A 19,298-nucleotide genomic window follows, 5' to 3' on the forward strand; every position below is an offset into this window, starting at 1 on the left:
GGATAAAAAAAGTGAACCAACTATACGCTATCTACAAGAAACTGATTTTAGATCCTCACACCAATGGATTGAATGTGAAAGGCTGACATATGCAACAATATGGATAAAACTTGAGAATACTATGCTAAGTTAAGCAAGTCATAAAAAGACAAATACTACATGATTCCACTTGCATGAGGTACTTAGAGTAGTTAAAATCACAGAGACAGAATGTAGGGTGATAATTATCAGTGGTTACAGGGAAGGAGAAAATAAAGAGAAAATACTCATGTTTAATGAGTATAGAGTTTTAGTTTTATAAGGTTAAAAGGGCGCTGGACAGAACATTATGAATATAATTAATACCATTGAACTGTACATTTAAAAATGGTTAATATGGTGAATTATATTTATGTGTATCTTACTACAATAAAAAATGGGAAAATTAATATTAGTATTTAATTTTTGACCCAGAAATTCCACTTTTAAGATTTTTTGTTTGCATTATAATAATAATACAAAACAGGTAATCACCTAATATACATAAATAGTGGTCTGGCTTAATAAATGGTGATATGTACTCAAGTGGATGTAATTAAAATATAAAAATGAATAGTGAGTATCTTTACCCATTACTATAACCCTGTCTTCAAATACATTAAGTGAGACAGCAATTTGGAGAAAAGTGCATATAGTATGCTAACTTTTAAGAATATGAATATATATATATATATGTATATATATATATATATGGGAATATATATTATATATGTATATATCAATACATATATATGTAAATATGTAATGATAAATTATAACATTAAAAAATTGTTACATGTGAAAGAGAGGTGATAGGCATAGAAGCTAGATTTAATTAACTATATCACTGTTTTTTTATTCTGGAGCCACATAAATATTATATATTATTATAACACATTAAATTTGAAGACATCTCAAAACATTTAAAAAAAGTAAAAATAAAACAATCAATCTAAATGTTTATTCAGTTTGTGACATAAACACAAACAGAAAACAACTGTCCAGATAACTTTAAAAGATAGTAACTTAGTGTAATATAGCCTAACAACAAAAGAAATTACAAAATAAATTAAACTGCCTATAATAATCATATCGTCATTGTTGTTATTTTAAGATGTTTATGGAAGTATTGTACATAAATGAGTAATTATGTGGTATCCTAATTCTATTGTTCTCAGTGTTGAAAACTGGATTCTTGTCAGAGCAATGGATTGCCACAAACTTATGGAAATTTACAGCTATTCCTCAACTTTTGACATTGTGGACAAATAGGAATTTATGTTCAGTTTCTGTCAAAGGTTACTGATGAATACACCAATAATTTCCTTTGATAGAACAAAAGCAAGTATAACATATAACTTATCTTCAGTTGTTTGTCAATGAAAACCTTCACATGACCTCCGAATGCTGAGTACCTTGCAAAAGATAGGTTATTACTGAAATATAAAATGTTAAAGAACAGAAGCAGATGTCTAAGTTTAAGGACCCTAGAGATTCACTTACATTCTCATTTAAAAATTTGATGTTCATCCCATTTAATGAAACTACACATAATTCATCTAAAAATGTTGCTTCTTTCAAAATACCTCCAAAGCTCTGGGTTTTTTCCATCTAGTTTTTGTCTTGATTTTGATTTTGGGGTTAAAAGTATTACAAGTCCACTCCCCTAGTAATCAATTCACCCGCCACCCATTTTATATAACTAAATTTTTGTCAATAATCTTAACCATGTTTTCATCCATGCTTTAAAAGCACATTTCTTTTTGTAACAAATTATCCCTATGTTAAAATCTATATGATAGATATTACCTCTAATTTCTTGTTATGCTCTCCCATTAGTTTTATCATTTTTTTTTCCTTTAAGCTATTCCATTTTCTTTGTGCATCTTTGATAATTCTAACTAAAAACAGTAAACTTCCTTTGTCCCAATTCCACATCTTCCATACCGCCTCAGGTCTAAATCCATTAATTCCCTTTGCAAACTTCTATTCAAGCTATTTCTGATAAATAATAAGCTCCATTTTGTTGTCCCAAACTTTACCAACAAGCCTGTAATCCCCCTTCAAAAAAATAAAAACAAACAAACAAACAAAAAAACACACACACACAAAAACACAAAAACAAAAAGAACTCAAATTCTCTTTTAATTGTCTCAAAAAATTACTATATCAATAGTAGCCAATTTCTCAACTTAGGAAAATTCTACAAAGATTTGCCTGAGTTGTTTTTCTAACACACTTTCATGGCAGTACTTCTATGGCAGTACTGTAGTTTTTTGTCTACATGCATCAGAGAGACCAAGAAACTATCCCAGATGTTCTGAATCAGAATATCTGAAAAGGAAGGTCAGGAACATACACTTTGGATAATCTCAGGTGATTCTCATGTCCTCTAAAGTTTAAGAACCACCACTTAAGACAGATGAAATGTTCATATCTGTAATTTAAATATAAAAACAAGCACAAAAATCAGAACCAAATTTTTGCTAAATTTATCATAATTTTTCTGATTAGGCCAGTTCAAATCCTTAAATGCCTCTTGAACAATTCTCTATACCTTGTCCACATGATTCTTCCTTGTCTATATCATTGTTATTCGCTCCTGTGTTTCTTTTGTATAGTCCCACTCTCTTATTCACAGCTTATTCCTTTTATATTTGTACCACTGTGATAACCTCCTAAATCTTCTGACAGGCCATTCACTTATAATCACTGGAGTAAATTTCTAAAGTTCCATTTTAATCTCTCATTATCTAGACATAATTTTACCTATTGTTTACTGCAGTCATCCTCAAAGTGGGATACAGGAAAATAACATCAAATTTCTATTTATTATATTATTTAATGGTGCAACTTACATACAATAAAATGTACAGATAAACTTCAATGTTTTTGAACAATTGTATGGATCCATGTAACCATCACCCTATTAAAACTTTATTTGCATATTTATTTCATCCAAAAATAATACAAAAAAGAAGCTTAATAAATTATTAATATTCAAACTGACACTTGGCTGCTACTAGTATTTTTGTAGGGACACGGGCAAGGAATCTTGTGGGAGCGTGGCAATTATAGTGTGGAAAGGTGATACATACAAACTCCCCTGTCTGTTTGCTTTCAGCACATTGCAGTGGGTTTTGCTTTATATCTGGCCAGTTAAATTGACCTGTGTTTTGCAGTATCCATCTTTCCCCACATGGATACTCACAAAAAAATGAGTAAATAGATGGGAAATATTTCTTCAGATCAACCTGAGATTAAAGATAATACTAATGATGCACGCAAAAGTGAACACCAAGAAAGGGTCAGGACACTTACTTCTCAACCTCCTAGTACAAGGGCATAATAAGTCATGTTACTAGGTTGAATCATGAAGATTCAAGCAGACCTAAAATAAAGTCATACTGAAAAATTTAAAGCAATAGAATTATTTGAAATGTGGATTTGTATCCAAGAAATAATAATCAGTGCTCTATGCAATTACTGGGCATTAAAAATTTAATAATAATAAAGCATGTATAATTTTTAAGTATTAGAGGGTTTACTCAAACTTATTTTTAAGTCATGGGATGAGGGATCAAAAAGTTGTTTTTCATCTAAAATGCAACTATCTTAAGCTAACATATACACAAATTACCTGAAGTAGATCAGAAATGGCTACAGATTTTTGCTTTCTATTAAGAAGTAGTCTATTGTCCCGCTCCTTGAATCTGAGATAGACGTGTGCTTGCTTTGACCAATAGTTGATAGAGAAAATGATGCTGTTCCAGTTTCAAAACCAAGTTTTAAGACTGGTAGCTTTCACCTTCATGCTTTAAAAAACCAACAGTTAAGGCTGTTGAGAAGACTAATGAATGAGGCTAGGCCAGATGGAGAGAAGGGGCAAGTGACCATCTTGGATGTCTATCCCTGGCTACTTCCCAGCTAAATACAAACATTTGAGTAACGGTAACTACACCATGTAAATAAAGCAGAACTGCTCAGTCTATCTCAATAAACCCACAGGAACATGAGAAATAATAAATTGCAGCCATGTTAGGTCACTAATCTTTTGCTTTTGAGTGGTTTATTGTATAGCAACAGATCACTAAAACACTACCTATTGTCTCTACTACTTCCCTTAACTTTCTCCAACTTCCATTGTTTTCATGTATTGAAAAATTTTGGTTCATTTCCACAGTTACTTGCTCTGGACTTTACTGTTTTTCCCACTGGCTGTGATATGACTGGAGCAACAGAGCAAATCAACTGTTGAGTATAGTAAATCTTTTCCATAAAGGCCCATAGAATCTGGGGTGTTCTTTGAGAAATAAATAGTTTCTAGTGTATTTGATTTATATCCTGTGTTTTAGAGTCTCTTTGTAAAAGCATTTCAGCTTATACCTTTATTAATATATACTCTAGCAATCTCTATAGAAAATTCATTCTATATTACTATAGATAACATATTCATCTTTGAATTCAGTGTATGTTCTCATTTTTAGGGAAATCTATTTTTGCAAATTCCAGTTTTTGTGGCTTATCATTCTGCACTATATTATTCTTATGAGGGAAAGGAAAAGGAGTTTGGAAATGAATAGTTTTCTGGAACAATTTTGAGGGAAAACCATAAAAATATGAACAATATAGATATTCAGTAACTATGACCTGTGCAATGGAAGAAACATCTCCCAATAATGTGTGCCATAAAATCACTAATGCCTAAAGGATAATAATATTAATAATTCACACTACTCCACCTTATTAGCTAGTAATAAGTTCCTGGTAAAAGAGATAACAACAAAAAATCCAAAAAAGAAAAGAAATACAAAAAAACATTTTAGTTTGGTGGAGTTTATTTAAAATTAAAATCTAAATTCTGGAGAATAAAATAGAAAGGTATGAGGAAAAGATCCTAATAGACTCTATGAAAGATTACATAGCATTTGAAAGGGCAGAATGTAGAAAAGGATGCAATTATATGCTGTGTGTGTTTGTGTGTGTGTGTGTGTGTGTGTGTGTGTGTGTATGTGTGTGTGTGCGTGCACACTTCTGTTCTTACCAGTATCATATGACTTGGGAAACATGCTTTACTTTTCATGGTGATTATAACATCAACTAACATTATTGGAGCATTAACTATTTTTCTGGACACTATTACAATCTACTAGATTAAATCCTCAAAACGCTTTTATAGAAAGATCGATTCTGATCAAACCCATTTTAAAGAGGAGCAATCTGAGGCAGAGAGGTTAGTAACTTGCTGAACCAATTATATAACTGGCAAGTGTTACAGTCAGGATTTGAACATGGATAGTACAAATCCAGAAGCTATGTTCTCAACCCCTACAATGCCGTGCCTTCTAGAAATGTAAATACTATGAAAGGATATAATTGTATTTAACACAGCTATGAAAGCAAAGTTATTGTTAGAGGTTATATCTATTCTTTAGGACTACCTATCATCCTCAAGTTACAGCCTGATGAAACTTCATATCATTATGTCATTTTTCTGCTCTAATTCCTGTAAGCAATCCTCATTTCACCCACAGTAAAAAAAAAAAAACAACAACAAAAAAAACCATGTAGATTAACAGTATACACGACTATATTTACTGGCCCCCTCTTATTTCTCAAGCCCTCTTTCTACTTCCTCCTCACTCCTTTCCCGTGCTACTGGCTTCCTTGATATTACTCAAACCCCGTGGCAAGCTCCAGCTTTTATCTCTGCCCAGAAACTCTTATCTCAGATATCAACATGGCTAACTCCTTCAACATCTGTAAAACTTTGCTCAAACCCCACCTTTTCAATAAGGCATATCCTGATCATTATATTTAATATGGCAACTTATATTGCAACACATCTTCTGGATTTCCATTTCCACTCATGCAGGCTATTTTTTCCCCCATTGCTTGACCACCACTGATCTTTTGTAATACATGCATTTATTTATTTGCTTATTATATTGTCTCTGCTGCCAGAAAACCAGCTCTACAAAGTGAGGAATCTGTCTTCTTGCTACCTAGAGTGGTCATTTGTTTATCGAAAGAAAGAATAAATGTAACTCTTAAAAGTGAAAGAAATTTATGAATGTCAGTGGATACCAGCCCACTCTAATAGCATGCCTCCACAAGACTATCTTTAAATTTCATTCATGGGACTTTGCACATGCTGCATCATCTGTCTGGATCATTTGTCTCCCATTTTCTACCTGGAAATCTGTCTTTCTGCTAAAATACAATATTTTTTCCTAAGCACCTCTCTTAGAAATCCAAGCACTCTCTTCCCGTGAGCCCTCATGATATGTGGCTCATACTTTATTTATAGTGTTTAGGGCTATGTGTTTTGATTTACTTGTTGACATGTTTCTAGCTGTGGACTCTCTCCCTCCTTAATGTAGAACATTAATCTCTCATATTTTTATCTACAGTATCTAGCAGTGATTGACATACCAACAAGCCTTCAGTTAAACAAAAAATGCCTATATCCTTTTATCTATATGAAGGTCACTATAGATTTAAAAGATACTTATGCTTAGGTTCATAGAGCTTTTTAAAAAATTAATAGTCTAATATCAACAACTGGTTGATGATACGTGTGTAGTTCTGTAGACCAAAGGCTTGAAACTGAATTACTTGAATTTTCTTTACAGATAGTATCTCTAAGTAGGCTATAGTATCATATTTTGAATCTGTCTAATGTAAAAAGGTTATTGTGTTGTTATATATGTGTGTATACACACAGGCTGGAGGCATGGGAATAGGAAGGGGTTGAAGGTAATGTAGAATTCCATTGAATAATTATTATTCAAGCACACTTCAAAAACAACACCATTAAGAGATGTATGGTCTGTCTCACATGCATCTGTCTCTCTAGAGACTAAAAACCATACAAAGCAGCAACATCCATATTTTAGCAAAAGCAATTTGAGGGGGGGGAGCAATTTGGGTAGCATAATCAAATTCTCATCAATTTTGCTTTGGGTGCAATTAGCAGTATATGCACAAGGATGGATTAAGACAGCTTCTGTGAAATTTTTGAAGGAAAAATTAGCCAAGGGTATAATGTATTACGTGCCCTTGGGCTAATTATGATCTTTCTCTTTTTCCCATATGGCTCCAAATGTCCTTATTTAATTAAGTCATACATTTTCAGAATCATGTAATTGTATTCACCAATGATAAAATACTAGTAGAGCAAACAGTATAAGTTTTTCTATTGAGTTTGCATTTTTTTCTTAGAGAATTCCTTATGACATGATGAGAAAACTGCCAATTCATAGATTAATCTCCTATTTTTTAAAGTTGTTTTGCTTCTTCAATAGAAGTTTTTCTATTTGCTGTTTTACACATTCTACTGAAAGTAAATCTGAGAAAAAAATATTTTTAAATTTATTTATACTTAGAAATAACAATTATTTCAAAAAAATCTTTGTTATTAAAGGCATTTACTCTGATGTAAGACAATTTTTTAAATATTATTTCAGAATGATAATAGAGTGTAAAATATTAGCAGATACAAACCAACAAGGATGGAATAGAGGATGCCTGGCCTATCTGACGGTGGCTGAATATTCCGGTCCTGATCAATGGCTTCAATCGGTGGGGTAACAATGATGGGGTTCAGTTCTTCCTGGAAAAAAAAAATTCAGAGAGTTTTGTTCAACTTCATTACTAGTATCTTAGGAAAAACTGATACTCAGTACAGTTTGGACAGCTAGTTAACAACTGGGGCAGCAGTTAAACTTACGTTTATATAATACCTTAGGTTAGTAATTTTAAATCTGAAGTAGGAGTAAGTTGTCCTCTAACTCAAAATAAACAGACACAGTAATGACATGCATAGGACTTTATACAGAAATTTCTTCTAAAAGAAGAGCAATAGATAATGCTGGCATGCTTTAAAAAAGAGTAATGATATTAAACCATTATTTACAATATTTAAGTTTGATTAAATTATGTTATTAAGTTTGTTGTTATTGTGATATATATACGAAAATGTCGGACAATTAAATTCACCAACTTTCCAATGTGCAATTATACGGTGGAAAGTCTGCAAACTTAATTTTCCTGTGTATATACTAGGTTGATGCAAAAGTAATTATGGTTTAAAGGGTTAAAAATAATTGCAAATTATTGGCAATTATTTTTACACCAAACTAATATATTAACTATAAGTGTATGACTAAGTTACATTAAGTTACTGAAATTGGAATAATTAAAGATAATAATTGACCAATACTTTGGAGCTCACATGCATTATAGTGGCTTTGTTGAGCTCATAGTCTCTAACAGGCTCTCAGTTGTCTAAACACTATCAATATTATCCTAAAAATAAAGATCTTTAGGCAGGAATAACTTGCTAATGTTCTATTCACTTCTTTAAACGTGAATTTGGAGCCATGAAAATTTAAATCAATATCAAAATCACTCCATTAAATTTGGATGACTACTGTTCTTCTCACATAATACAACACTCTTCCTAAACTCTTTCCCCCACTACCTGTTCTGCCCCTCTTCCGCTCCATTTCACTCTTCTCTACCCCCCACCTCTCTCTCTCTCTGTCTGTCTCCCTATCCTTCCCACCTTTCTATCCCCATCCCAAGAACACATGAACCTTCTCCAAAGTCAGTCAACACCCATGTAATACCTCTATTTCTCTGTAAATTGAACAAATCTGAGGCTCTCCGAAGTACATATGTTTGAATCTAGGAGTTGAGGGTTGATTGGCTCTTAGTCATTTCTCAAAGGAATCTGATTGTATCAGCCAAAGACTGGTTCAATTCATTAAATCCTTGGTCGCTTTCCCAAAAGCGTGGCTATACTCAGACCTTAAGAGTAATTTATAAATCTCAGGATTTCCTGCAATCCCATCCTATCTTCCATAGTCAGGGAAATATACCAAGCATTCCTAAGTAGACTTCAGCTTTTTGAAGTAACTTAATTACTTATGTAGAATTTTAAAATATTGAATCTGAGCTCTTCTGTTAGAATGCTAAATGTGAGCAGATCACAATATGTAGGGCATCCCTGCTAGTTGCCTTCACTGCTTACTTCTGTGGCACTGCTCTGTGACCAATGTATAGTAGTTTTGAGAATAGGGATAGCGAGAGAGAGAAAAAAAGGTGAGGGGTAGAGAAGAGTGAAATGGAGAGGAAGAGGGGCACTGTCAGCTTTGAGAATTAGTTTAAAATCATCTTTCTCGACTATCTGAAGGTGTTGGAATGAACAATGGAATTTTAATCATATTATTTAAAATTACATAAACATTAAAAACTAAAAATAACACAACAAACAAAAACAAAAAGGAGGGAGAAGTGCTAATTAAATTGTTCATCTTTCATACATTACATGATGAGAAATGAAGAAATAAAAAAACAAGGGTGCTATTTGGAATTATGTTGGTAATCATCAGAAAAATTAAAAAGAGAAAATAGAAAACTGTAAATATCTCAGGAGGATGGGTCTGGAAGTGAAAGTAAGTGGGACTAAAGATATTTATTTAAATCCATTCAATCCTGTTTGACCACATAAGTATCATACTCTGTACTATTTTAATATTATAAACAAACAAACAAATAAATAAATAAATAAACAGAACTAGTGGGGATCACTTAAAAAAAAAAAACTGTTGGTAAAAGCTTCAATAAGTTTATGGAAAATCGGGAGAAGTGTAGTTGTCTTAAAAACTTATTAGGACTGAACTTGCGTCTTGTCCTATAATACCACTGTGTTTCCCTAAAAATAAGACCTAACCGGAAAATAAACCCAAGCATGATATTTCTGAATGACATCCCCTGAATAGAAGCCCTAATGCATCTTTTAGAGCAAAAACTAACATAGGGCCCAGTCTTATTTCCGGGGAAACACGGTAGTAACTAATTTTAAGAAAGTGTTTGTTTTTCATTATGCTACCATTTATGAGTTTTTCAGAAAACCTAGTTTAAAGGTGAAAATAATGAATTCTCAAATATGATGTCTAAGATTACCTCCCAACTAGATTCTGATCTTTGAATCTTAAGATTTTTTTAACATTAGTAATAGAGTCACGCATTACATAATGCTGTTTCGGTCAACAACAGATTGCATGCAAGACAGTGGTCCCATAAAATTGCAGCGGGCCTGAAAAATCCCTGTGCCCTAGTGATGTAGTTGACAAAATGTCATAGTGCAAAGCACTACTGCTTTGTGCCTTCTCATTCTATTAACAGTAATGTTATGGGCTAGAAATGCCATGGAGCTTCCCACAGACATAGCCCCTGAAAAAAATCTATGTTACCACTGGACTGACCCTTGGGTCTTTATTACAATTACAAGACACCCTTCAGTGATGATGATTAGGAAACTAAAGAAAAAATGAGTTTATTATCTACAAGTTGTGGAACATACATGGCACACCAAGGGTCACATAGCAAGGTCAAAGGGGGAAAGACAGAGAGACAGAGAGACAGAGAGAGAGAGAGAGAGAGACAGAGAGACAGAGAGACAGAGAGAGACAGAGAGAACCCATGTGCAAGGGTCTGGGGTTCTGTTTTTATTGGGGTGAGAGGCTAGTTAGTTCTTTATTGGTGAATTAGAAACATAAGAGGAGGGATTCAAAGCACAGGAAGAGGAAAAAACAAAAGCAAAGCAAACAAACAAAAAGCAAGTAGCCCAAATGGTCAGTTTTTGAAATCAACCAAGATCTTTAAAACAAAAGAGCCTCAATGGGGAACATGTCCTGACTCTGTCTCATCCTGTGACTGGTAATGTGTTAATTTGAGAGATATCCAGCTTTGAGGTGGAGGCCTGGGCAACCAAAGCTTAAGTCAGGCACTTGCATTGCAAAAAGAAGAGCCAACTTTGAGAGCTTACACTACAACTACTCATGTGTTTATGGAGATGCTGGTGTAAAGAAACATGCTGTGCTGCCAATCATATGAAAATATAGCACATACAATTACAGTATTAGGCTATACCATCTAGGTTTGTGTAAATTCACTCTATGACGTTTGCACAGCGACGAACCTACCTAACGACATATTTTTCCATTGTTAAGGGATGCATGATTATATATAACATTAAAGGACACTGTGTTTTGTTTAGGATGATACTGTTAAATATTTATACATTTTTCATAGACATAAGTATTAGGTTGGTGCAGAAGTAATTGCGTTTTTTGCAATTTGTTTAAACCTTTTAAACTGAAATTAATTTTGTACCAACCTAACAGCATTTATCTGAGTGAAAAAATTAAATATGTATGAATTAGAAGAAGCAACATAAATTACATGTATCATTTCCTTGAACTTTTCCACCAAAATCTCTATAGTAGATACAACCAGGCATTGAAGGGGTATACACGTAATGAAGAAAAACCCAGAGGAAAACCATTCCTTCGAATAAACAAGAATTGTATAGAAAGAACATGTAATCAATTACAAGGTTTGGTAAGTAGTATGTATTTAGTACACTTTTGTCAATTTGTATTCTGTTGAAATATCCAATCTGGTAAGAGATCACTATTCTCAAGTAGACGTTGCTGTACCTACTACTAAGAAAATAGGTCAATGGTGGTTATTGTCAGAACAATGTCCACAGTTCTTGTGAAAAGGCCAATAGTTCAGAGATACATTTCTTTTGAAGAACAGAGTCTCTTCAATTGGATAGCAATTACTGCTCCTTAGTCCTCTCCTGCCACCCTCATTTCTCTTAACTTTTAACTTTTTCCTGTTTGGATTACTAAAGAAAGTACATGCTGAAGAAATAAGAAATTTACCCATGGCTCAGATATGCTTGTGTATCTTAAGAAAAAGATCAAACTGTTCCTCCATCATGGTATAATTGCAATAATTACCTCTTTACATAAAGCTTTATTGGTTTGTGAACAGATAATTATCTTAATTGTGTTTATAACCCACAGCCTAGCACCTGATCGTTTTCAACATATATTGTTAATCAAGTTGAATTCCAGGAGACATTAAAACACACACACACACACACACACACACACACACACACACACACACACACTCAGTCCTGTAATGTTCTTTGGTACTTTGCCTCTAAAGCAAATCTGCTTTATATTGGAGAAGGAGTCATGTCTCCTGAATTCTGTTCAAGCAAATGTATGTTAAACATGCATAGGATGCAGAGTTGCATTTCATTGCTGTTTGAACCATCAGCGTTAAATTCCCTGATATATTTAGTAATGGTACATTATCCTTAAAATGAATTAAGTCCATACAAAGAGATTCATATTATGAGGATAATCACAGAAACTATTAAACAATAGCAAAATATATTGTCTCCTAGAGAAATAAGGACTATGGGATTCTCTGAGTATAAAACCCAGGATTATTCCATAGAGATGCATGCTTCATGTTCATCAGTGTTTTGGAAAGGTGCTTTGTCTTTTGAATTTATCTAAAACAATTGTTTTCATGCTCAAGTGTTGAATTCTTCTGAGAAGATAACAGTAGACAATTAGAGTTTTGAGGTATGCAAGGGTGGTTATTGCTTCTACAACTTTTTAAGGAAGTCCCAGTTCTTTATTCTTTTAGCGGTTTAAACTAATACCTTGCATAAAAGGTATGTTCAAAAAAAGATTTCTTAGGTAAGATATTTTCACAAATTCAGCTAGCGTCAGACAAAAAGGAGTCATGGCCATAAAACTACAGCATGAAGCCTAAGCTACCATCCCTTAAGATAAAAGTGCACACGATTCATGTGGTTCTTAAATCTGTTTAATGCATGGCTAGACAGTCTTTAAAATAATTTTAGGCAATTCTGATATCTTTAAAAATTTTCATTTCACGAATGGGAACTAATATTGATAATTTATTATATAAATCAATGAGGCAGTAAATCTGAAAAGGAAAAACCCATATTTGACATTTAGTAGATTTGATTAGTAAAGCCTTGGTTGAGATACAGAAAACTGAAGCACTGTTTGAATTTTAAATGTTCTTCAACTCAGCATTTGAGTGATGTCTTCACATGAGTAATATACACATAGTATTACACTGAACTTGCTAAAGTATTTTAAATTAAATGACGACATGATAGCAGTCTTCAAGAGTTTTCTATAGAACGCTTTGCCTTGGTATAGTGGAAAACTCAAGAAGAATATATTCAGTGAGAACCCTGGAAAGGTGGGTTGAGCGTATGGAAACACACGTCTCTGGCATAGAAGACAAATTTGGATATTATCTTCAATTATTATCATTCTTAATTTTGACTCTTTCAAATATCCACCCTTCTATTAATAATAGACTCATCATTGCTGAGATTAGTGGTCTCTATTTTTATCCAATAATAATCATGCAGATTTACAAAGAGAATAATTATATTAAAAATAAAATATTCATCATCAACTATAAATATCTTAACACTGATAATTAAGTGATTTTAAATTTTAGCAAACTATATAATTGAAAATCTAAATTATTGAATTTATTATTTATTTATTATTAAATTGCTGTCTTTATTTTTTGTGTTCTTTACACTTAGGCACTTTTCTTCTTCAATATCTTTTTTTCCCTCATAGATACAAAGCTTTGGTTAATATTTTACTATTTACTTTATTTTGTAGTTTACTATTACTTCTACTACTATAATGATTAGATACACACTAAAATAAAGGATCAGACACAGTAGTTTCTACTGACTGTGGGAAGCATGGCTCATGCCATCCATTAGTAAAGAAATTCCAACATGCATTAAGTATGTTTCAATATCATTTAAAAAAACCTTAATATCCAATTTGTACTTTAAATATGTTAAACACTTCCTTTAACAAAAAAATAAGATTCAGACTACATGAAAGAAAATTTGGTGAATATTGTTATTCTCATCTCATATTATATAACAAAGGTACTCTTTTCCCAGCAGCTTTTGAAAATGTTTAGCCATACTCTTGTGTGTTTCTATATGTTAACTGACAGAAAAAGAAAGAACAAATCAAACATGTCCACACATACCCACAAGACACGTATATACTTGTACCACCATTTCTGCTTTTTTCTTTGATTTGTTTTGCTTTTTTCAAGTGGCAGAAATATCAGATTGTCTGAAAAAAGTGTCAAGTATTCTAAAATGTTCTCTTCCTTGTGAATATTCTCTATCCAGAGAATATTGTGCTCATCCATATAAAAATTTATCAAACACTCTTATTAACTGTATTTTTTAGTTAAATAAAAAATGTACTTGCCTGTAACTTACTTGAGAGCAGGGATGAAGTCTATTTATTTTTAGATCTGTAGCACTAGAAACCAATGTGACACACTGGGCATTCAAAAACTGTTGAATAAACAGCTTCTCAATTTATGATTATTTAGAGTATTCTTGAGCCTCATAGACCATAGCTTTGCTCTGGGCTCCTGTAGGCCATTCAGATATACATGCTAGTCTTTTATAAGTACTTTTTTTGTAATTCTGAGATCTTTGTACTCACAAATTACTATATACAACTATAGGAAAAAATAATGTAGCCATAAGATTAGATTAAAATACACAGATATGGGCTCAAAAGTGCTTCACAGAAATGGTCTTCCAGTAGACTGAGCAGTGAACTCCTGTATCTTATGCCAAAGCATTCCAAACTTACTTACCATGTTTCCCCGAATATAAGCCCTACCCTGAAAATAAGCCTGTTAAGATTGCCAGCCAGACGGACATGTTTAGGACATTTTGACGATGTTCCAGAAGATGACACGACTGTATTTGAATAAATGTAGATTGTTGTACATGAAAAAAATAAGACATCCCATGAAAATACTCCTTAATATGTCTTTTGGAGCAAAAATTAATACAAGACCCGGTCTTATTTTCGGGAAACACGTTATAAATAGCAATGCAACTTTCCATTAAACTATGTAATCCCTCAGAGCTTGAATCCTGATTTTCAAAGTGATGTTAATAATATCTATATTCCATAATTGGTAAGAAGCTCATAAAACAATGTATATAAATAAGACAGTAAGTGACGTGCTTACTACATGAAAATTATTATAGTGTGATGAAAATTAATTGATTATTTTTATTGTGTAACATTGGTATTAAAATTAACTCCAAGTTATAAGCAGAGAGAGAGGAAATTTTTACATTTCAAGCTGGAATCTTATTTGATACCAAATCTTGCACAATTTCCTGAAAACAGGACACTGTCATGAATTTTGAAGGTTTTATTTAGAATTGCATAATTAATCAAATGTTTGAGAGTACGAAGGGCAGGGAAGGGACTATCTGTCATTACTATTTAATTGTAAACCAAGATTCAGATGTAAAACCTGCAAACCAAATTATTTAATGATTATACCTAAACATAATTTTAAGAGAGTATATCAGGGAGTTGAATATTCACTTAAAATGAACGTTTCATTTTACCTTATTTACTTCAGTTAAATTCTTTCTATAGATACAGACACATTGCAGTTTTGTATCTAATTTATAAACTCATTCCCCACTCTATTGTTTATAGACAATTTGTCACAACTCCTTAATTTATTAGTATTCAGATGATTTATATAAGTTATTAAGAACTTGTGTGCAAAAAACTCTTATCAGTTTTCAAATTGCATAAAATAAATTGGATAAGAGTTCTGGAACTATTGAGATCACAGTCATGGAGATGACGACTCAAAGTACATGTATACAAGTTAATCTAGAAATATTTATTATAAAGACATCTATCAATAAATATTGCAAGAGTTCTGATAGAAAACTCATATCTTCAAGTATTATGAGTGAGTCATTCAAAATAACAAGAATCAGAGATATTCAAGCATGTGCAATTTGAATAAAGCAAATTTTAATTCATGCATCCATGGTGAGTCTGGTAGAGATAAAGGATATGCTTGTATCTGATAGAGGCTGTTAAAAATTGATGATAGATAGATAGGTAGGTAGATGATAGATAGATAGATAGATAGATAGATAGATAGATAGATAGATAGATAGATAGATAGACAGACAGACAGATGGATGATAGACTCTACGGATATTTTGAAGAGCATCATTAACGTGCCTCAAAAACTGTGTAGTTTAATTCTTATATAGTTGGCAATGGAAAACCTCTATAGGTAAATAGCAAAAGTACTAATTTTATTTTTTTCTGATAAAAAAGAATAATCCTAAAGTATATTGTTAGTATAGAAAATGCAAACAAAAATATTTAAAATCCTACAACTCAGGGATAACCATTATTAATATTTTAAGGTATTTTCTGACAGTAGTTATCAAATATCTACATATTATACTTACACATGTGAAATTTCACCATTTCGCATACATACCTTTTGCTGATTATTTTTACCTCACATTATATCATAACCAGTGTTCTAAGCCAATACATATGCTTTAAAAACACAGTTTGTGATAATGTGCAACTTCCACTAATGTTATAAGTTAGGCTTTATAGTTGTACATTTAAGTTACCTATCTTGTCTTGGCAAAATATAATATGTATTTATTATTTTGTTGTGCTCTTAATTATAGTCATAGGTTAGATTCCCAGATGTGGAATTTCTGGATCAATGAATGAGGACATCTTGAACTCTTTTGTACAAATTGCCAGATGGCTTTCCAGAAATATCATAATAATTTGTTTCTTCCTCAGTAGTGTGTGAGTATTTTACAATAACATACAGTTGTCAGTACTATGGGTGATATATTTCTAGACTATCGCTCAACAACTATAAGGTTTAATTTTGTATTTCTTTGGTTGTTAGCATAATTTATTTGACATATTTATCTGTGTTTCTTCTGTTCATTTACTTTACTATTTTATTTTCTAATTTTTATATTTTATAATTTTATTTCCATGGCATAAGTGCATAGCACAGAAATCAACACTTTGTCATCAGTCTTACAAATATTTTCAGTTTGTTGTTTTCCTTTTAATGTTGCTTGTTTTTGACTTCTAGGAATTTGGCATTTTTATGTACTCAAATAAATCCCCTTTTCTCTTTTTGATATCTGCTTGGATAGTCTTTCACCACTTGAAAGTTACATAAATGATGAATTATACTCACTTTTAGGTATTATGGTTTCAATATTTAAAATTTAATGCTTCAATCTAATATTCTCCAATCTGTAGTTGAACTAATCTTCTTTTTATTTTTTTAACAAAACTAAAACTAGTTATAAAAACTGTTTGCTTTCCCTCTTGTTCTCTGTCTTAAATGTACATGTGTATAAAATTGAATCTCCTTTGAAAACCTAAGGATCTTATGTTTCTATTATATTCTATTATATTGTCTATAAAATCTTAATTTTTCCATGTCTACAGTGATTTAAAATAGAAATTCAAATTTCCTCTTTTAAGACCTATGAAGTTTAAGAGTGTGAGTGTGAGTGTGTGTGAGTGTGTGTGAGTGTGTGTGTGTGTGTGTGTGTGTGTGTGAAAACTAAATGTTGGAAAGACATGCAATGACTTAAAATAAGGAATTAGGTGCCAAATATTCTGGATTTATAGAAAACTTGCCACAAAAATTGGTGGAGATATAGATGATGGAATGACAAACAAGAAAATACCATCTAATTGCATTTGTTAATGTCTCCGATTCGTCACACTTCTATCCTTCCAATTCCCAAAATGCGCAGACACACATACAGACACACACACACACATGCACCCCACAAAACTGCTGTCTTAGTTAATAAAATTTGAGAATAGAAAACCACATAACTATTTTAATATTACATTTTCTTTAAGAATTATTTTACATTCCTGAATTCAGTTCCAAATATAAAGACAGATATTGGTATAGAGATATATAGATTAAAGTTTTATTCAGTTGTATTTAGATTTTATTTTGTTTTACTGCTTTCAATGTTCATGTCTAACTATTTAAACCGTGATTTAATTATTTTAACGTTCTTTATTTTTACTCAACAGTCAACTGACATATATGTCCTTGAATATATTTTTAATAAGAAACTGTGATTCCCTGCATATATAAGAATATTAATTGTTTCATAAATGAATGAAAATTTGACTCAAGTTTTGGTTTTTTATTCACAAATGTTTCTTCTAATTGTAAACTTTCCTCCATGGTTTGCTAGCTTTGATTTCTATGGAGCAGAAATCTGGGTTCTACCTAATATTCGTTTTCTTTGTATTTTCTCTTTAACTGTCTTGCAGAAATTTGCTTTTATCTTGAAATAAACGTAACATATTTGGATTTTTTTAAATTTTAGTTGCTTTACTAATAAAAGTATTCATGCTTTGAATACTTTCAGTTATCCAACATAAATGCTTTATAAATCCCTAAAGTTCCTTTTTTTTTTTTTCTTTCTACTGTATCTTTGTTATTGCACTTGCTCACTTTATCTAGTTTCTTTATCAACACAAATTGATTATATTTTTGTTTGGCCATCTGATCATTATTATTTTATTCCCTTTTTCAAAATATCTATAATCTGAAAGAATTCTAAAACATGTAAGGGAGTACTGTGATATGGTAAGAGTATAATTTGTTAAGTGGGAAGATGCAGCCTGAGTTTTGTTTTTAAGTTACTAGCTTCAGTGAGTTTCACCCTTTGCTGAGCCATAAAAATAAAGAATTGTATTAACTTCTTTACTAAGCGATTGTTAATTAACGGAAGAAATGCTTGTAAAAAAAATTGAAATACTTCTAGCAAGTTCTAAATAAGTATCAATTATTAGTAGTAATTAACAATATTGCATTCTTCAGTTCTATATTTTCTATATTTAATCTCTTTAATTTTATTATTCCAGTTTTCTTCTCTATCAGTCCTTCATTTCACCTTTACTCTCATGTTTCACATGTTCTTCCTTATTGAGTTTTTACTAGAATCTCAACATTTTTAAAGTAAGTAAATTGTTTTTTCTAATAACTTTTCACAAATATGTATTTTTTTCTTTTTATCCTGAATATAAAATGTTTTCCTTGAATACCGTAGGGTTTTTCATGGGATTCAAGTATGTTTGAACATTGTTATTGCAGTTGCTCACTTTACCTAGTTTCTTTATCAACACAAATTGATTACATATTTTTTTATAGTTTAAATTTTATTTCTATTTATTTATTTATTTATTTATTTATTTTAAATTTATTGGGGTGACAATTGTTAGTAAAATTACATAGATTTCAGGTGTACAATTCTGTATTACATCGTCTATAAATCCCATTGTGTGTTCACCACCCAGAGTCAGTTCTCCTTCCATCACTATATATTTGATTCCCCTTACCCTCATCTACCACCCCCCACCCCCCTGTTTATATTTTTTATTTGGCCATGTGTTATTAGGTGGCTGACTGATGCCTTTGTGATTGTTAAGTTCCCATTTATC

At 31.8% G+C, this 19,298-nt stretch overlaps 1 protein-coding gene across 1 annotated transcript in view; it reads right to left on the reverse strand.

The window, feature by feature from the left end:
- The window catches only part of PCDH15 (protocadherin related 15), a 1,312,736-nt gene that overhangs the window by 295,362 nt on the left and 998,076 nt on the right, over window positions 1–19,298 (reverse strand). The window contains exon 11 of the mRNA XM_074339439.1: window positions 7,525–7,633. Within this exon, the coding sequence (XP_074195540.1) occupies window positions 7,525–7,633 (109 nt within the window). The remainder of the gene's footprint in view (window positions 1–7,524; window positions 7,634–19,298) is intronic.

This window comes from Rhinolophus sinicus, linkage group LG07, assembly GCF_036562045.2.
Source record: "Rhinolophus sinicus isolate RSC01 linkage group LG07, ASM3656204v1, whole genome shotgun sequence".
Classification (NCBI taxonomy): Eukaryota; Metazoa; Chordata; class Mammalia; order Chiroptera; family Rhinolophidae; genus Rhinolophus; species Rhinolophus sinicus.